The sequence below is a fragment of the Strigops habroptila genome, chromosome 13 (assembly GCF_004027225.2).
Source record: "Strigops habroptila isolate Jane chromosome 13, bStrHab1.2.pri, whole genome shotgun sequence".
Taxonomy (NCBI): Eukaryota; Metazoa; Chordata; class Aves; order Psittaciformes; family Psittacidae; genus Strigops; species Strigops habroptila.
Genome location: NC_044289.2, coordinates 274,126 through 294,102, shown reverse-complemented (window position 1 = coordinate 294,102; position 19,977 = coordinate 274,126). Strand labels below are relative to the sequence as shown.

General features: G+C 52.5%; 1 protein-coding gene across 1 annotated transcript; it reads left to right on the top strand.

Moving 5' to 3' along the window:
* Positions 1-3,522: 3,522 nt before the first annotated feature.
* MYBL2 (MYB proto-oncogene like 2) lies at positions 3,523-19,166 on the top strand. Its single transcript, XM_030503375.1, has 14 exons — positions 3,523-3,618; positions 4,284-4,377; positions 5,493-5,564; positions 5,929-6,021; positions 8,083-8,303; positions 8,463-8,619; positions 9,385-9,654; positions 10,899-11,282; positions 13,441-13,580; positions 14,561-14,660; positions 15,297-15,410; positions 15,949-16,065; positions 16,492-16,638; positions 18,414-19,166. Exons 1-14 carry the CDS (start codon positions 3,599-3,601, stop codon positions 18,540-18,542), a joined length of 2,058 nt encoding a protein of 685 aa, XP_030359235.1. The 5' UTR covers positions 3,523-3,598; the 3' UTR covers positions 18,543-19,166.
* The last annotated feature ends 811 nt before the right edge of the window (positions 19,167-19,977 follow it).

Genomic DNA, 19,977 nt, shown 5'->3' with positions numbered 1-19,977 from the left:
AGGCACGGGGTGAAGCTCATACCTTTATTGCATTAATACAGAGGTCAGTGGTCGGGGAGGAGGGGGGCGGGTCTCGGGGCAGGCACCCCACAGCCCACCACTGCAGCGAGGAGCCGGGGCAGCCTCACGGAGCCTGATGCAGAAACACGGGAACAGGGTCCAGATCCTTCAGCTGGGCCTCGGCGGTGTCAGATGTGCAGGTCAATGCAGGTGGCCTCCTGAAGACACCAGGCCAAGACAGAGGAATTACCACAGAGGTCTTCAGCGACGCTGTGTCTGGGTTGGAGCATCCCAGGAACCTCAACTCCTCGGTGCTCACATCCAGGGACAGGCTGATATCCAGGGGGCCTTTTACTGCAGAGATGTCCCATGTGGGTCCTGGAGGCTTCCCAAGGGTTGAGAGGTCACTGCTGAGCTCAGTGCTCTTGGAGAGCAGGCTCTCCAGGGGTTTGGGATGCTTTTCTTTCTTGCATGGCGTTGAGGTCTTGTGGAACACTGCATCCATCAGGCAGCCAGTTCTGCTGTGGTGCTCACAAGGCAAAGGAGACAGGTCAAAGGCAGCCTCGCTGTGGTGGGACTTGCACAAGCAGATGAGGCTGAGGTCAGAGATGCCCTGGGTCAGGCTGTGCAGGTCAGTCTTCCCACAGCTGCTCAGAGACTCCGACTGCTTAACAGCACACAGAGAACTGCCCTTTGTTATGTTGTCCAAGTCCATGAGAAGCTCCCATGTGTCTGGTTTGGAAGCACTGCTGGAGTCCATGTAGTAAGTGCAGACAGGAGAAGAATGGGTATGGCTGGAGGGTCCTGCCACAAACGTGTTTTCTAGGATTTCCTTTATGGTCAGGATGTTAGTACCATGCCTCTTGGTGGACAGCATGATGCAGAGTCCCACCACTGTCAGGTTTATGGAGATCAGCACGTGTCTGTCAGAATAAACAGGTTACTGTTCATTACTGTTCACTAGCAAATTGTACACTTAGAATAGCAGGACCACTCTGTAAAATCCGGCCTCAGTCTTGCTTCGGAGAGCGAGGAGCTGAGCAGGCTCCAGGACAGGTAGGTGGGCATCTGGCCTGTCACTGTCTTGTAGAGCAAATCAGTTGCACCACAGCCTGCTTATTTCTTGAAGGTCATAATGGAGCTTCCCTAGAGTTGTATTAATTCAGCATTAGCCTGTATACCACTACTTCTAGCTTTATATGGGGTATAGAGAGCCTCAGTAAACCTCTCCACCTGTTAGTGGTACTAAGAGGGAGCAGGTTTTCCCCAGAAGTCCCTTTGAGGACTCAAGTCCTCATTCCTCAAGTCCCTTTGAGGAAGGAGCTAAACCCATGCTCTGGTTATGATGGGAGAGGCTGAGGAGCAGCTTTCATTTTACCCTTAGTCCTACACATGATAACCCCCACCCACAGACCTGAGGGGGTCCCACAGCCCACACAGGGCACCAAGAGAGGTCTTCAGGGTCAGGTCCTCCAGGCAGGCCCCATGCCATACTCTTCTACCCTCTGTTCCCCCTCTACCTGGGAGGGATGGAGGTTCTCACCACTCGCTCAGTCAGCAGTTGCCTTCCAGCCACCCCTAAAGGGGATAGGGGAGGGGAAGGCAGCCACTGTGGTCCAAAAACATTTTTACACTGAACACACTAAAAGAAGCAATGAAAAGCTCTCAATTTTGCTGCAAAGGAGTAATGTATGGTCAGAAAGAAGGAAAGTCTTCTTTAAAAAGCTAAAGTACTTTTTCCTTAAAGATAGATAAATCAGGTTGTGAGAAATGTTAGAGAAATGAAAGCTACATACCAAAAGAATGGACTAGAAAGCACTACTTATCCCCAGCTTCTACAGAAACACCTCCCACCCCTCAAAATCTTGATCCTTTTACTACCTGTGTCACTTAAAGTGGTTTTATACTTCTGGTACTTCATTAACAGGCTAATTGCCTGTATGGCTAATTGCCTGTATTAGCTAGTATGGGAGAGTGAAGGGGTTTTGGTTGCTCCTTTTTAAGCCCAGGGGCAATGAGCGTGGGCCATGGCCAGCTGCTGGAGGTGGGTAGATCCCTGCAAGGGCCTGGTTTATGGTAGCTGGTCAATGACTAGCCCTGAAGAGTAGAGGAGTGTGCCCATGGCCTGTGGTCCTCTGCTGCTGCAGTAGCAGGAGGAGAAGGATGATAACACACAGAGCCTTCCTCCCTAGACCAGCACTCAGGCAGGGTCCACAACAAGGTGACTCCACTCTGGGGAGACCCCCCCCTGCAGTCCTGCATCCAGCTCTGGGGCCAACAACACAAGAAGGACATGAAGGTGTTGGAGTTGGAGTGAGTCCAGAGGAGGCCATGGAGGTGCCACGAGGGCTGGAGCAGCTCTGCTCTGGAGCCAGGCTGGGAGAGCTGGGCTGGGGCAGCCTGGAGAAGAGAAGGCTCCTGGAGGGGAGACCTTAGAGCAGCTCCAGTGCCTAAAGTGGCTCCAGGGAACCTGGAGAGGGGCTTTGGACAAGGGCCTGTAGGGACAGGCCAAGGGGAATGGCTTTAACCTGCCAGAGGGGAGACTGAGATGAGCTCTGAGGCAGAAGCTCTTCCCTGTGAGGGTGCTGAGGCGCTGGCACAGGGTGCCCAGAGAAGCTGTGGCTGCCCCATCCCTGGCAGTGTTCAAGGCCAGGTTGGACACAGGGGCTTGGAGCAAGCTGCTCTAGTGGAAGGTGTCCCTGCCCGTGGCAGGGGGTTGGAACTGGATGAGCTTCAAGGTACCTTCCAAGACAAACCAGTCTGTGGCTGTATGATTTCTCTTAAGTTTTGTTTTGTTTGCCCTGAAGCACTGGCCAGGAGCATCCATGCATGCAGGCTGAACACAGGTGTTGTCGATGGTGTGTGCGTTGTGTGCACAGCCAGCATGAGAGCAGCAGGACTCCAAAATGCAGGTGTGCGAAGCCCTGGGGTGTTCAGAGCTGGCTGTCGCCGGGGAGCTGCTCCCGCACTGTGTACCAGGATGACAGTGACAGGGGGGCAGCGCTGCTGCCGGCCGCGGGACCAGGGCAGAGCTGAGCTTTTCCGCGCTGACTGCCCCTTCTCTCTTCTAGGAAGTGCCCGGCCTGTGCTGACCCCGCAGCGCGCCCCCGGAGCGAGCGGCACTGCCGGAGCAGTGTGCAGGAGGTGCTTGATTTTTATTTTTCTGCCCGTTTTGGGCCGAGCAGCGGCTGCCGGGGGTCCCGCGGTGGGGCCATGGGGTGGCCATGGGGAAGCAAACCCCGTCCCGGAGCTGAGCCAGGCCGCGTCCTCATGGGTTGCCTTTGCACCCCAAACCGCGTTCCCGGAGGCCTGCTGCGGGTTTTATCGGGGTGTGTGTGTGTGCGCGCGGAATCCTGCTGCCCCGCGCCCAGGGCTGCCTCCTGGGGGGGGGGCCGCTGGGTCCTCGGGGGCGGGGCGGGCGGGCTCTAGGACCGCGGGGACCTCCCTGAGGACGGGGCGGGCGGGCGCTCTTTCCGCGCGCGCCTCTTTGTGCGCGCGGGCGGCGGCAGTGCGCATGCGCGGCCCGGCCCCGCGCGGCGGGGGGGCGCCGTTGGCGCGAGATAGGAAAGCGCCGCCGCCGCCGCCGCCTGGCCTCGCCATGTCGCGCCGCGGCCGCGGGTGAGTGCGGCGATCCCGGAGCCCGCCCGGCCGCGGTGCGCGCGTGTTCTGCCACCCCCCGCGCTGCTCCGCGCCGCGCTCCGCCCCGGGCGGCCCGTTCCCGCTCTCCGGCGGGGCGGCGGGCTGCAGCAGGGCCGCGGCCTCGCACCCCGGTCTCTGTGTTTCTCAGGCCCCGCTCTAAAGGCTCCGTTTGGCTCTACCTGTGAGCGGGATTCGCGGGCCTGGCTTTACCTGCCCGGGAGCAGGGGGGTGATAGGGCGGGCCTCAGGCGCCACGGCAGGCAATGGACAGAGCTCGGGCGGAGTGCATTGCTCCTGTCCCTCCTCTTTACTCCAGCAGTCCGGGAGATCGGTGAGCTGTAAGGAAGGGAAACGGTGCCAGTCCCTAGATGCAAAGTCCTTCCAGAGACGCAGAAGGGGGAGGAAATAAAGATAAATGCTCCTTCCCCTGCTCCCAGCAGCATATGAACTGCTGGTGTGCACCGAGAGTCCAAAGCTGAGGGACTGCTTTAAACTCGTGGTGTCTGAGTGAATGTGAGGTGTTAGGGCTCAGTGCTGGAAGAGAATAGATCCAGAGCTCTGCTCTGGGAGGTGCAGGTTGCTCTTGGAGCTCTGCTGCCTTTTTATCAGAGGTGATAATTATAATCCTCATTTATTCATCTCTAGTGAGGACCAGGATGAGCTGCATTACCAGGACACTGACCAGGATGTGCCAGAGCAGCGGGATGGCAGGTGCAAAGTCAAGTGGACGCAAGAAGAGGTGAGTGAGAGCTTGGCACTAGCTGAGAGCAGGTACCTTGAGGTAGGCCTCTGGCATGGCACCTGGGGCTAGGGTGCCTCCACCCCAGCCCTCACTTGCCAGCCACGACAACACTTCCTGCTGTCTTGCTACTGGAGAAGACCCTGTCTGTTCTGCTGGTGTGAGCTGAGGTCTTAATGAGGCCAGGGGTCTCAGGGGAGTTTGAAGTGTGGCCTGGAGAGCAAGAGCACCAACTGCTTTAGCTTAAGCTTGTGAGCCCTGAGCAAAGGAGCTGTTGCCTGCAGCACTCTGGTCAGCAGAGGGGTTCCAGAGGATGGCTGAGGCCACCAGCAAGCTGAATGTGAAAATATTCTCCATTTTTTCTAGCAAAAGAAGGGAGTGTTGGGACTATTGGGATCTTAGCTTAGTCATCCTGGCTGAGAGCCTGAAATTAGTTCTCTTCCATCCTCACAGATCCTCCATCTTTGTTCTGTGTGAAAACTGAAAGATGTCCTGTTTCCTCTGGGATATGAACACCTTATGCAGAGATCAAAGCCTTGGGCTCATGTGGGACAGGGAGTTATTTCATGCCTCTGTTTGCCCAGCTGGAGCACACAGGCAAGGCACCTAGAGCAGGCTTTTTGTGAGCTGGACCCCACAGCTGGACTATAGCAAGGTTTGTAAAAGAAATGCTGTATAGCCCCATAGTGCTGAAGGACAGTAAACCACTGGGCTGGTGCTGATACACTTAAACCATTTACCTGTCTTGGCCAGGCAAGAGCAGTGGCTGAGCTGGGAAATGGACTATCTTGTCAGGGTTGTGCTGGGGCTGGATAAGCAGGTAGGCTTGGTCACAGGATTTGAACCAGACTGTACTGGAACAGAGCTGAGCTCATTTTACTCACTGTATGAGCTCACCCTAGTAGAGAGTCCAGAAACAGACAGTGTATTCCAGTTGGGTTCCACATACTGGAGCACTGCTAAAGGATGGTGTGAGCTGCCTTTGTCCTCTGAATGCAGAATGCCAAAAAACCCCTTCTTGACAGCTCAAAAAATCTAGCTCGTTCTCTTGATGCTGTCAGCCCAGGGGTGCCTGTGGTGTGTGTTGCCTTAGTGGATGTCTTTGTTCTTTGCAGGATGAGCAGCTGAAGATGTTAGTAAGACATTATGGACAGAATGACTGGAAGTTCCTGGCCAGTCACTTTCCTGTAAGTGACCCCTTTCTCAGATGGGAATGTCAGTATTTGCATGTTGCTTCTTGTGCTCATTGCTGGTTCTCTGTGTCTGTGCAGCACCTTGCACAGTGGGACTTTGCTCTGTGACTGAAGCCCCAGGCTGTGAATTGGTGCTCCTGCAGAGCAGGGAGACATCCTTGTATAGAGGCCTTTCCAAGGCGAGTCTGTTTGAGATGGGGTGAGAAATTGAGGTTCCTGTGCCCTACTCATAGTGTGTATTGCCCATGTACTTCTGCAGGCTTTGTGTGGGCCAGCCCATGTGTGTGGAGACTACAATTGCTGTAGGTGTTGTTGGAGCCTCCAGTCTAACACGTGCTATTCTCATGCCTTTTCCTAGAACCGCAGTGATCAGCAGTGTCAGTACCGGTGGCTGCGAGTCTTGAATCCAGACTTGGTTAAGGGCCCTTGGACCAAAGAGGAGGACCAAAAGGTGAGTCAGGGCTGAGAGGAGCTGAGTGTTGGACTGTGACTGTCTGGGGAGAGGAAGGAGGTGAAAGACTCTTGGGTCTTTTTGTAAACTGTGAGTAGTTTTTTCCAAGGGTGGGTAACGGTTAAAGCAGCAGTCTGACTTGTTCTGAGCAGCCTAATGCAACCATGGCTGTGATGTGCAAGAGCAGGTCTAGGCCTCTTCAGCTAAACATCATCTTCCTTTCACACATGGTACTGGTACAGTAGGCTACCAAGTGAGGGAGCAGAAAAGGGAATTAATTCATGTACCTGCTGGCAGATCTCCACCTGACCTGGCCATGCTGGATCTAAGAGACAAGAAAACTGGTATTTCCTGTGCCACAGTAGGCCTGCTAGGTGAACTATGACCCCTGTGAGCCTCTTTCTCTGCTGATTCCAGAATGAGCTGAGAGAGGCCAGCTCAGACAGACTGATCTTGATGGGCTTAAGAGAAGCTGGAATAGATTCTAACTTCTACCAAGGTTTTTTGCTGCTAAGTGTCCTAGTTTGGCACATTCTCTGTAACACTTCTGCTCCACCATTTCTTTCCCTTTTGATCCCATTACAGGCTGTTACAGTCCCCCTTGCCTCCCATCTGTGTGTTATGTCAAGCACATCCTACGGAAGGTTCTCATGATGTCCTTCTACCTTCCTACAGCAGAGCAGTCGCTGCCTGCTTTTCTCTTCCCTTGGCATGTCTTGGCTCTGCCACCCTACCCATTCCGGCCAGGCCAGGCTCCAGCTTTCCCCTGACTCAGCATATTGCTTTGCCATGCAAGCACTCCAGCTCCTTTGCCTGTGCCTCAGTTTGGTATCTTGGGTCCATCTATCTGTGCTTGATAGTCAAGAGTCTGTAGTAGGAACACTTGTTATGAGCCAAGAGCTCTGTGGGCATCACCTATCTACCAGCACCTTTCAGCTGAGCACAGCTGGCCAGAGTAGAAATGCTCTTTGAGAACTCTTCAGCCTCTTCTCTAAGTTTTGGGGAGACCTTATAACAGTCTTCCAGTGCCTAAAGGGACCTACAAGACATCTGGAGAGGAACTTTTGACAAGGGGTTGTAGTGACAGGACAAGGGGAATGGCTTTAACCTGCCAGAGGGGAGATTGAGATGAGCTCTGAGGCAGAAGCTCTTCCCTGTGAGGGCGCTGAGGCGCTGGCACAGGGTGTCCAAAGAAGCCGTGGCTGCCCCATCCCTGGCAGTGTTCAAGGCCAGGTTGGACAGAGCCTTGGGTGACATGGTCTAGTGTGTGCTGTCCCTGCCCGTGGCAGGGGGTTGGAGCTGGGTAAGCTTTAAGGTCCCTTCCAAACCAAACCATTCTATGGTTCTATGATTTTTGTGGGCTGAACACTGCAGGCAGTAAATTGTTTCATCCTGACTGTGCTGTTGACATATTGCAGGGGCTCAGAACAGATTCCGTGCTCAGAAGCACTTGCACTTGAGCCTCAGGCAGAAGTGATAAAGTGCATGGTTCTTAAGTGAATGTGGCTTGTTTATGCTTTGGAGCTCTTACTGTGCATCCTGATGCTAGCGGGGCATGGAGCTGGAGCCCTGCCATGTCCTTGCTATAGCACACTGCTAGAGGGAGGCTGCACCCAGTGGGCAGACCAGTGCAGAGCTGGTGGGGGCTGTTTTCATGTGGCCTTGTCCTTGGTAAGAGGGAGGGCAGAGGAGCTTTGGAGCATGTGGGACTTGACCCTTGCTCAGAAATGGGCTTGCGTTTCTACATCTGGGGCCCTCTGCCCCTGGTGTCAGTCTCCACCCCGTCTTCTGTGAGCAGTCCTCTGCCTTCACACATGCCATGTGGCAAAACGTCTGCATGGAAACAGCCTCTTTCAGAAATTTGGCTGAACCGTTGCTCTCACAAGTATTGGTACATCTGATTGTTGGTGCTGGTTCCCTCCAGCTTTTTCTCCAAAGGGGCCTTTCTCTGACTGCCCCTACCTGGTCCCAAGAGAGGTGAAGAGCAAAGCTTGAAGATGGCTGTATTGAACTTCCCTTCCTTTATTCCATTTCCTTATTTTCCTCCCGCTCTCTTCAAAGGTAATTGAGCTGGTTAAAAAGTATGGCACCAAACAATGGACCCTGATAGCCAAGCACCTGAAAGGGCGGTTAGGGAAGCAGTGCCGGGAACGCTGGCATAACCACCTGAACCCTGAGGTGAAAAAGTCCTCGTGGACAGAGGAGGAGGATCGCATCATTTTTGAGGCCCACAAGGTGCTGGGGAATCGTTGGGCGGAGATTGCCAAGCTGCTACCTGGGAGGTAGGACCTCTTTGCTCACTGGTGCCTTCACAGCTGGGTGGCCTGAGGAAATCCATGTGTTGAGCTCAAGGATGGGGCTGGAGAGCACGTAGGAGCTGTTAGCTGTGCTTTAAAGCTGCTGTAAATGGTGACTCCTGTTTCCTTCTGATCTCTTGGCAGGACTGACAATGCTGTGAAGAATCACTGGAACTCCACCATCAAGCGAAAGGTAGACACAGGAGGCTTCCTCAATGAAACTAAGGAGTCCAGGTCACTCTACTTGCTCGTGGAGGTGGATGAGAAGGAGAGGCAAAGTCAGACAAAAGCTGGGAGCCAGGTACTGCACCAGCACCTTTGCAGCATGCAGCTGGACCAGTCCCCTGCTCTGCCAATGTAGATCAGAGCTGTTCATCCACCCTCCTCCTGCCTCTCACGCTGCCTCTGCCACAGCCTGGTGTCTTCAGAAACAGTCTGTGCCTTCTCCCAGCCTTTTCCAAGAGACTGGCTCTTGGGGAGATCTCTCCCTCCAGGAGCCAGAAGTGTAGTGTGAGCCTGAGTGTGTTATCCAGGCAGAGAAAAGCAATCCGCTAGTGCTGGTATCTTGCCAACTCCAGTATCAGATCTGTCTCAGAGACAGATTGTTTTTGTTTCGGCCCTGTAGTGCTGTTGCTGGTGGAAGAAGGAGGCTGCTCCAGGCAATGGGGGAGGTATGGTGAAGAGGTGTTTTGTTCCTTTCCACTAAAAAAAGTGAAGCAGGGAAAGTATACCTTTTTTCATGAAGAAAAAATGTAGTTTTCCAAAGCAGGCTCTTGGGAATTAGGAAGTGCAGAATTAGTGCTGCCTGCTTAGCCTTTGTTTAACTTTCTTCTGGGATTCTCTTAAGTAAAACCTTCAATTAAACATGTTTATCCTTTATGGACTTCTTTTCAAATGATGTATGGGACAGAGCAGTGAGGAAGAACAGGAATGGGAAACAAACTGAATGGCTAGTGGGAAAGCGGGTGGAGCTGAATGTGTCCAGGGACCCTTGCTCTTTGTCCCCAGGACATTTATTCCCTTAGTTTGTACTAAAGGTTGGACTTCCTTTGTTGTATGTGCAAAGAGCATCCTGCCCAACTGGCCAGTCGATATCTCTGAAATAAAGGAAGAGGATGTCAGTGACGAGGAAGTGACGGGTGTACAGGAGCTGCCCTCAGAGCTGCCAGCCACGGAACTTGCAGAGCATAATGCTGCGGGGACCCCAGATGATGCGGTGCCTGAGGATGCCTCTTCGTTTGTCACATCACCATACAAATGGGTTGTTGAAGCTGCCAACTATTTGTACCCAACATCTGGACCAGCCTTCAGTGAAGCTCTGGACATGATTGAATCTGTAAGTGACAGACCCTTGCTTTTCCAGGTAATGTTGAGAGACCGAACCTCAGCCTTTCCCCTTGCTCATCACCACGGGCATCCTGAGGAGGACTGCGTCTGTCACTGGCTTGTGGCTTCCCACTGGGTGCTGTGAACCCTGTCTCTTTGCTAGGGCTAGATTAGGCCTTCCCAGCTCTGCAAGTATTGCTCTGGGCTTGCAAATTCTCCTAGGTTGATGTCCTTGTGCGTGGGCTCTGCTGGTGTGGGAGGCTGTAGATGCTGGTAAACCTGATCTCAACCCTCCTTTATCGGCCAGCGTCCCCAGCTCTCCCTTTCGTAACGGTTCAGGCCTGTGCTTGTTGGCTTTCCTTTTCCTTCTGTTACGGGATGGGATAGGACAGGACAGACTGGGAGTAGGCCAGGTCCACTTGTAGTATGCAGGACAGACCATACTGGGGTGATGCCACCATTTGATTTCAGTGGAGGTAGCTTTACTGAAACTAGTAATTTTGGGCCAATCAAGCAGTGCTGGAGGTCCCTAGGGTGACAGGTATGCCAGGGCACGAGGGTGGCTAGAATCAGCAGAGCACTTTGCTGCTCTCAAAGGGAAGATGTCTCTGCAGCACCCAGCCTGCCTGAGGAGCTTATGAGCTGATTATCTGTGAAGGATCCACTTTGCATTTGTACAGGAGGACTGAGAGTCAGTTCCCAACGCTTAGTGGCCCATCTGGGGGTCCTTAGGGGCCTGCTTGAATGGTACTTCGGCTGTTGGTGGGCTTGAGCTGTGAAGCAGCTGATCTCTGAACTGGTCTGGTTATTTTTAACCTGCTTTCAGTCGAGCCCTGTGTCTAGCTGTATTGGTGTGCCAAAGACTATGGTTTGGTGTTGGGTGACAGCCACTTCGTTCAGCCCCTGTCCCCAGAGCTATTCCCAGCTGCTTCTTTGTCCCCTCTGTGTGGGGGAGCAGCTGTTTGTGCAGCTGTGCTGTGAACTGAACTGGGAAACCAACCTTCCGTAAATAGAAAAAATCTGCCCTATGCACAGGCAGCAGCTTTCAGCTGGGTCAGTTCCCTGCTCATGTTCTCGGCTGTGCTGGCAGCAGAGAGAAGGAGGGCTTGAGCTCTCCTCTAGCCAGGCTTCTTGCAAAAGCTGGTGCAATCTCCCCCCACCGCCGCTTATTTCACCTCCCAGTTATATCTGCATCTATACCATCTGCTCAGCCTTCCTTCCTGGGCTGCTTCTGATGGTTTCCCTTGTGAGCAGGACCCAGATGGGTGGTGTGATCTGACTCAGTTTGACCTGCCTGAGGAACCCTCTGCCAGCAGCAGCAGCAGCAGCAGCCCGGTGAGGCAAACCCCCAGCAAACCAACATCGTCCCTGCCCAATGTGACTGAGTACCGCCTGGATGGCCACACCATCTCTGACCTGAGCAAGAGCAGCAAGGGGGAGCTCATCCCCATCTCACCACATGCAGAGGTGAGCTTTGGCACGCCGCCCTCTGTGCTGAAGAGGCAGAAGAAGAGGAAGATCACGCTCTCCCCTGTCACAGAGAACGTCACCAGCACCAGCCTTTCCTTCCTTGACTCCTGCAACAGTATGACACCAAAGAGCACCCCGGTCAAGACACTGCCCTTCTCTCCATCTCAGGTACGGAACAATGGCAGAGCCCAGTCGAGCCGCTCCTCTGCTTGGGCTTGGTTGTGAGCTAATAAGCATATTAATGCTCTATCTACTCGCCTTAATACTGTGTGTTCCCATCAGCTCTGTCAGTTTCGTGCTTCTCCTCTCTTGAACTGAGGCGGTGCCAGTGTGCAGCCTATGTCTCTTTGCTAAAACAAGGTGTAGAGCCTGGGTACTGGCACTGCTTGTCTTCAGTGCTGCCCTTCCTGGGGAGCAGCAGCTTCTGCCTGCCTCTGGGAGTGCTTGCAGCGTCAGGGAAGCCCAGCCACCCTGTGTAGTGGGCAGGGCATGTGCTCACTGTGAGGAAGAAGCACCACTGTGCAGATATACATGCCTGCCCACTGCAGGATTGCTTCTATCCCCAGGGCATTGCTGCCCTAGCTGTGGGTAGCAGAGTGGCAACAGTGACAAGGGCTTTCCCTGTTTGTTTCCAATTATGTCACAGGCAGGCTCAGCAGCATGTGCCTTGTGCAGATCTTTGTGTTGCTGTGCTTAGGAAAATGCTCCTAGACTTGTCTTCATTGCAAAAGGAACTGTGATCTTTCAGCCTTTGTCATGGCTCCTACAGTGTCCACAAACATGGTGAACAGAGTCACGGAATCAACCAGGTTGGAAAAGATCTTCAAGATCACAGAGTCCAACCGTTCTCCCAGCATACGCCATCTTGGAGCACTGTGGTGTTCAAACCCACTAGTGTCTCACATATTGATATGGCGGAGTTCTGTCTGTATAACAGAATAAAGGCTGTTGTGTTCTCCAGCACAGTTCCCACAGCTGCTCTGTTGTTCAGACCCTGCCTACCTGTGCCTTAATTTCTGCCATTTCTGCAGCCCTGGGCGGTACATGGGAAAGTACCACAGGGCAGTCTGACACCTCTGTGGAGGGTGAGACCCCCTGCAGTCTGGTGTCCAGCTCTGGGGCCCCCCAACACAAGAGGCACGTGGAACTGTTGGAGCAGCTCTGCTCTGGAGCCAGGCTGAGAGAGCTGGGCTGGGTCAGCCTGGAGAAGGCAAGGCTCCTGGAGGGGAGGCCTTAGAGCAGCTCCAGTGCCTAAAGGGGCTCCAGGAAACCTGGAGAGGGGCTTTGGACAAGGGCCTGTAGGGACAGGACAAGGGGAATGGCTTTAACCTGCCAGAGGGGAGACTGAGATGAGCTCTTAGGCAGAAGCTCTTCCCTGTGAGGGTGCTGAGGCGCTGGCAGAGGGTGGCCAGAGAAGCTGTGGCTGCCCCATCCCTGGCAGTGTTCAAGGCCAGGTTGGACACAGGGGCTTGGAGCAACCTGCTCTAGTGGAAGGTGTCCCTGCCTGTGGCAGGGGGTTGGAACTGGATGAGCTTTAAGATTTCTTCCAAGACAAACCAGTCTGGGATTCTATGACCTCCAATGCTAAGCCAGCAAGAACTGTGATATAATAGCAGGACCTGAAATGTACTGCTCTGTAGGGTGTAAAAGGCCTCGAGTGAATCCGAGAAGGCAAACGGCATGTCCTGCCTTGCAGGCTGAGCTTCTGCCATTAATGAATGTAAGACATAGAGCTCTTCTCTCCTCATAGGTTCTTGGGTACAAACCTCATCCCTTATGGGAGTAAAATTGTCACTTTTTAGCTGTCATGAAGTAAAATCTCAGCAGAGATGAGACAGTTTGTAGTTTTCTCACAGTTCAGGCTGAAGATGGCTCAATGCAAAATCTATTATCTTGTATGCTGTTGTATTACATCCATGCTTGTGTCTTCCTTCACATTTGTCAGCCTGAGGCCAGAACAGACCTTTGGTGAGCTGCGATTACGCCTCCTTCACCATTTTGCATGGCATTATCTGGACCAGTGCAAGGAGAAGCTTCTCTCCCACCTTGTAGATGCCTGTAGTCGTATCAGTTCATCCCTTATGGGAAGTGAATAACCTTTACAGGTGTGAGGCACCTTCTGGCAACTTTCACATCTGTGTCCATGCACAGGACTGAAAGAGTCATCAAGGTTTATACTGGGACAGATCACTCTTGTGCCACTTAATATGGGAGGATTGTTCCTATTTCAGGTTTCCCCCATATTTAGGAAAAAATTAATGACTGGAGATACTATGCTGGGATGCTTGAGACTGAGTGTCTTCTCTTTCTTTCCTGTGCTGTGCAGTTCTTAAACTTTTGGACCAAACAGGATACACTTGAACTGGAGAACCCATCTCTGACCTCCACGCCTGTGTGTAGTCAGAAGGTGATTGTCACCACTCCTCTGCACAGGGACAAGACCCCTCTGCTCCAGAAGAACTCAGCGTAAGTCCTTTCCTCCTACTCTCCTGAGCATCGTCCTTTTCCACACAGGAGTCTGGTCCAATTCAAGCAGACTTGTACTGGCACAGCTGAGAGAGGGCCAGGGGACTTCTTTAAAGCAGCATTTCCCCCCAAAGATGGCTCTTCTCTGAGCTGCGGTGATCAAGTGTCCAGGCTGATTGGAGCAATAGCCCAGTAACCACCATTGTGCTTGGCTGCTGAGTGGGTTGTTGCCTTCTGTGTACATCTTTGAGAAACACTGCTGTGGTGTGAGCCCTGCTTCCTTCCCTGTGTGCCAGCAGGGAAGGGATTTGATTTTCTAAACAAGAGCTGTTCAGATCCATCCCTTGAGCTCTGCACCCTCTGATTTGCCTGACCTGAGGGGCACTCCAGGGTGATGGTTACCCAGGGCACTGTACCTGGCAGGTGAGAAGGGAAGGTCTGCACAGGGGGTGTTTTGCTGGTGGACTGAAGCAGCACAGTGTTAGGGGGTGCTGATTGTGTTAGCAAAACCACTCTGCTGTTGGCATGGCCCAGAGCAGCTTCCCCATCCAGGTGATGTGAGCTGGCTGGGCTGCTCTCAATGCATTTACACCCATGACTTCTGCTGGTCCAGCTCTGACTGTCACAAGCCCAGGCTGGGCCTGAGCAGACCCACCAGCAGAAGCAGTGCAGAATAAGGTTGGGCTGCTGAGCTGTGTGTTGCCTGTGTCAGGGTGCGTACTGCTTTCTGACAAAGGTGCTTTGTAGCTGGTAGGGTGGAGCAGTAGAGCTGACATGTCTAGAGGATATTTTCCCCACTAAAAGCTCCTCTTTCGCCTTGTTTACACCCCAGGGACAGTCCAGCCAGGTCAGGGTGGCTTCTGCTGCTCCTTCCATATGAGACTCTGCAGGTGGCTCATGTCATGATAGGGCTTGGAAGGACAGGGGTTTACTTTGTGTGGGTTACACCATGTCTGATCCTTTGCTTTTTCTGCTTCCAGGTTTGTCACACCAGATCAGAAGTATGTGGTGGACAACACACCTCACACCCCCACGCCTTTCAAAAATGCCCTGGAGAAATACGGACCAATCAGGCCTCTGGTAATTATTGGGCAGGTCTGCCGCTGGTGGCAGAAGCAGAACGAATGCAAAGGGGACATGGGATAGGTTGCAGCAGAGCCATGAGCTAGCTGTTAACTGTGCCATAACAGAGCAGTTTCATAGTGCCAGGCTGAGGTGGGAGGGATAAAGGGGACCTTCTCATGGTGAACATCTCATGGTAAGTAGCCACAGGACTTTTAGCTCCTCTGTAAACCAGCTAAAAATGCCAAAACCTGCCCTTGAATCAGGCTGCAGTGCTTGACTATTGATGACTTTAAGGGAAACCAAGGAAACAATCTACCTAGGCATCCTAGAGGAACTGGGTCTCCTAATGTGGGTGTTGTGGGGCTGGCAGTTTCCAGCATCCCAGGCCTTCTGTGCATACAGGTCTCTTGATGGCACATTTGGGATTCAGCTGATAAGAGTCTCTCATGCCTGGTGATCCTGTAAATCTGTCAGGCTAGCAGAAATCTTGTCTCATCTTTTTCCAGCTGGGAAGTAAATAAGTCATTGTTGTGTTTGTTCTCCCATTGTGTGCTCCCCTCACCCCATTATCCCTTGAGGGAAATACCTGTGAGTCTGCTCAGCATACAGATTTTGACTGTCTTATGTTCTCTCTCTGCCTTTTCACACCAGCCGCAGACTCCTCACCTGGAAGAAGACTTGAAAGAGGTGCTCAGGAGTGAAGCTGGCATTGAACTTATCATAGAGGATGATGTGAAGCCTGAGAAACAGAGGAGGAAACAAGGAGTGAGCTGATTTTGCATCTAGTACCTGTGGCTGAGCTGTCCTATGCTGTTTAGGGGTGTTTTGCTGGTTTTGTTCACCCTACTGTTGATGCCCAAAAGTTTTCGGCCTGTGGCTGCTGTCTTTTAATTAGCAAGAGGTGCTTAAGGTTAAGGCCTGCTTAAAATCCTGCCTGCTGTGTCCTGGTTTATGCTGAGCTTGAGGTATGCTAGGAGAGACCCATGTCCCTAACCTGTAGGAGACACCATGGCACACTTGGAGCACCTGTGGAAAGTTGGCTCCCAGAAGGCTGTGGGCATGTATGCAGTGTCTATTGGCTCAGTTCTGGTGGCCTTTCTTTCCTACTGAAAGAGGCTTCCTCTTATAAATCTGTGGCTCTTGGTGCCAGGAGGAGAGCTCTGGAAGTTGCTGTGCCATGTGGTGGGGAGGTGTTAGAGCAGTGCAGACCTGGGCTGACATGAGCATGGTGTGCACCCTGGGCTGTTAAGATGGCAGTTCACAGGTTGATTCATGCTGACACTTGTTTTCCTATGTCCCCCAGTTGCGCAGGAGTCCCATCAAGAAGGTCCGGAAGTCTCTGGCACTGGATATTATGGATGAAGATATGACACAAAATATGCCTGCCCTCCCCAAGACTGTCTGTTTCAAAAGAACTCAGGTGAGGGGTGCTGTGCTCAGAGCAGGGGCGCAGTTAGCTTCTGCTCCAAAGAATCATAGAATCCCAAACTGGTTTGGGTTGAAGGGACGTTAAAGCTCATCCAGTTCCACCCCCTGCCACGGGCAGGGACACCTTCCACTAGAGCAGCTTGCTCCAAGCCCCTGTGTCCAACCTGGCCTTGAACACTGCCAGGGATGGGGCAGCCACAGCTTCTCTGGGCACCCTGTGCCAGCGCCTCAGCACCCTCACAATGAAACACTGTGCAAGGCAGTGGTGGGAGCTTTGCCGCCTGGAGCTGCCTTTGAACAGGACATGTGAATGTGGATGGAGGGCTGGAGTTGTTAGCTGGTTTTCTGGCCAGGCCAAGTATCAGCACTGTTTGGGCAAATCAACTTCTTTCCTTAGACTTTTTTTTCCCCTTTGCAGCCTGTGAATTTCCTGGCAAGGTCCCTAAACCTTTCCTCCTCGAGCAGGAAGAATGACAGTGGTTTGCTCAACAGAGCCTTTGTGCAAGTGCAGCCAGAGAAAATGTCCTACAGGAAAATGCCCAGCCATTTCAGACCACCAGCACCGGTAAGCCCTGCAGCTACTCCTCCCCCAGTCAGGAGCTGAGCTGCTAGGGCAGCCCTTTCCCCCCACTCAGGAGGAGGAGTTGAAGCTCCAAAATGTATTTCCCACCCCTGTGATTTTTAGGGTGTCTCTAGGTTGTGGTGAAGGCTGTGTACTATAAGCAGCCCAGGCTGGCTTTATCCTGCCGTTTACTTGAACCCGTGATGAGTACATGGTGCCACCTTGTGGCTTATGCTGACGTTGATGGTGTTACTGCTACCCTGTTCCACACAGTTGTACCTGTGTTGAGATAGAGTCGCAGCAGCCTATAAATGCTGTCTGGGGCATAAACAGTTTTTTGTGCTCTCTTTAAAATCTTCACCACTTGGAGTATTTGCAGGCAGAGTGCATTAGTGGCGGGGGGGGGGTATCCTTGCTTTGTTAGCCAGTGTGGCATAGAGATGGGATTTGGACCATGATTGTGCAGGTGTTTGCTTGGGCCAAGTCATCGGGGCTCTCGGGTAGCTTGAATGAGGATGGAAATATGTGCTCTGCTTGGGGGCGTGGGAGGTGTGAAACTGCAACTGGGGGCTAGAGTGGGCTGTTTTCACATCCCAGGAAGAGCTCTAGCGCAGTGTTGTCTTCACTGGAAAGCATTGGCTCAGTCTTAATGAAACACTGCAGTGAGGGGGGTTGCATCCATCCCTGGATTAAAGCTGTTGCGAAAGCTCTTTCTTCTGACAAATAAGTACTCCTCAGCCAGAGTAATTCTTTCCCCTTCTCAAACCCTACTTAAACACTTCTGTTTCTTCTCCTGTCCTACGTAGGGTCATATTGCTCTGAGAGCTAATATATCTGCATAAATAAAGCTTTGGGACTGACTTGAAGGTGACAGTAAGGCAGCTTGTGTGGTGACAGAGTACATATGTGCTGTGAAACCCCATTGCCCAAGAACAGTAGAGCTGTCTCTGGCATTGCAGGGCTCTTGGGATTTTTTTGTACTGGACTGCTGTTGCTAGCAGTGGCAGTTATTTACTAAGGAAGCTTATCTAGCCCTGGCTGAACCCAAAGCCATATTGTTGGCTGCACAGGCTGTTCTTACTGCAAGTGCTGAAGCTCAAGCTCTGGTACCTTGCAGTGCATGTCAGTGGGTATTTCCAGGACACTGTATCTCTTGGCTTCATTTATCAGAGAATTTGCAGGGGTTTTCCTGGAGTGCAAAACCATGTCACAGGTGCCCTTTCTGCATGCAGCGACTGAAGCACACCTGTTTTTTCAGCTGTTCCTTTGTGCTGTGTGGCCTTTGTGCAGAAACTGAACGCAACAAATTGCAGTTATGGATGGTCTTTGACAAATCTAGATCTGGGCTGACCCTCTCCTGTAGGAATTGAACTGGTTAGGAATAAACCCCAAAGCTGTTCTTGGATTCCTATATCCCCCTGGAATCTCTTCCCCACAGGGAGCATTAGTGGATTTGTGCTTTGTGGGTTTTGTCTCAAGCCAGGTAGGGGCAAGCCCCGAAAGGGCACGAGACTTGTCCTGAAATGGAGCATTTGCCTGGGAAGCTGCTGAATGTAACCTTCCTTTGCTTGAATTCACCACCTCAGCTGAGATCAGTAACTGGCAGCGTGCAAGTTCCGCCTGGTTGAAAAATGAGTGCTCCTAAGGCAAATGTTTTATTTCTCTTGGATAGCAGATAATTGTTAGTTTTATTTATCTTTGCAGTCTTGAAAAAAAGGAAGTTGACATAATCCTCTCCCCTCACTGTGTTGTACACTTGCTTTCTTTTCCCTCTGTAGATGACCAGGGCTTGGAAAGTGGTAGCCTGTGGTGGAACCAGAGACCAACTCTTCATGCAGGAGAAAGCTCGACAGTTTTTGGGCATGTTGAAACAGACTCACACATCAAGGACCTTAATCTTATCATGAATGATTGTTCTGCTTTTTTTATTTTTAAATTTTTTTTTATAAGTGGAGGGGGAACCACAGGGAAAAGCTCTCCTCTGCCAGGCCTTAGTGTGGGGGGTGGATTTTTTCCTTTCTGTTCCCAGGTAGATCTATATTGTAATAAATTGGGCTAACTGCTGGCTAATGTATGGAATGCAAGTTTGGGGACCATTCTGGAAAGACCAAGGAGGCAGGGTTGGAGAGCAAATAGCAAGACCTCTGTCTGCAAGACCTTGGCAGAAGCAGCAGCAGACAGCGGCGTTCCACCTCGGAGCAGTGTATGAAGCAGGCAGTGGAGGCCAGCCTGGCCTCTCCTCACAGTCTGCCTGGATCTCGTGCTGGTACCTAGGGAATGGCTTTTGTGAAGGTTCCTGCGTGTCTGGTGTCTGACTTTCCCTAGGGGATGGAGCGGTCCCCCTTCCCTCTGGGAGGAGGGGGAGGGTGTTGTGTGCTTGTGGAAGATGTGCTTTGGGGTAACCTGTATTGGGAGCTGGCCCCTTGCTCCCTGTGGGCCTGTTCTGTCCTACCATGCTGCAGAATGGGAGTATCAGCTGCCTCTCCTCAGAGCTGTGCTCCCTCTTCAAATAAATGATGGTGCTGACATCACCCTGTCACTCAGACTCTGACTCTGCCAGGGCCCTGCAGTGCTTGGAGGAGGAGGCAGTGCTGTGCTGGGTGCTGAGATGCAGCAGAGCACTGTTCTACATGTGCAATATCTTGTTCCTGGCACACTCCTGAATTTGTGTTAGCCTCTCAGCATGGGGGAAAAGGGACAGTTCCCCCAAGCCTTAGTGGGTTAATCAGCTGTTTAGAAATTATTTTGGTTACTTTATGGAGAGCTACCACTGTGTTTGAGCTTAGTGTGGCTGGGATCTCTGCAAAGCTGTGGGAGTGGATGGAGGCTGAAAAGAGCAATAGGCTGGAAAGAACACCAAATATGTGGGATGTAGCAGAACCTCTGTTCCCCTTCCTTTGAAGGCCAAAGCTGCATCCATGTACTGTTCCAGTGTTGTAACTCTAGTGCGGTGTCCTCTTTTGACATACCCAAGGATGAAATGGGGTGATTGTAGCAATATGTTAAACCTCTGCAATTGAAAAGGTGCTGGAGAAACTGAAGAGCAACTCCCTGATTAGATGTTTCAGGTTGGTTGACCCAGCAGCATGTCCTTGCAGCCCAGAACCCCCCGTGTGCTGGGCTGCACCCCCAAAGCATGAGCAGCAGGTCAGGGAGGGAGTTCTCCCCTTCTGCTGCACTCTGAGGAGACACCCCCCCCCCCCGCAGTCCTGATCCAGCGCTGGGGCAACAGCACAAGAGGGACGTGGAGCTGTTGGAGCGAGTCCGAAGGAGGCCCCGGAGCTGCTGCGAGGGCTGGAGCAGCTCTGCTCTGGAGCCAGGCTGAGAGAGCTGGGCTGGGGC

Bases quoted from the DNA above. Each gene is read 5' to 3' on its own strand.
- MYBL2 (XM_030503375.1), top strand. From the start codon at position 3,599: ATGTCGCGCCGCGGCCGCGG. The intron at 8,304-8,462 runs GTAGGACCTCTT...ATCTCTTGGCAG, and splicing joins GCCAAGCTGCTACCTGGGAG to GACTGACAATGCTGTGAAGA. The intron at 8,620-9,384 runs GTACTGCACCAG...GTATGTGCAAAG, and splicing joins AGACAAAAGCTGGGAGCCAG to AGCATCCTGCCCAACTGGCC.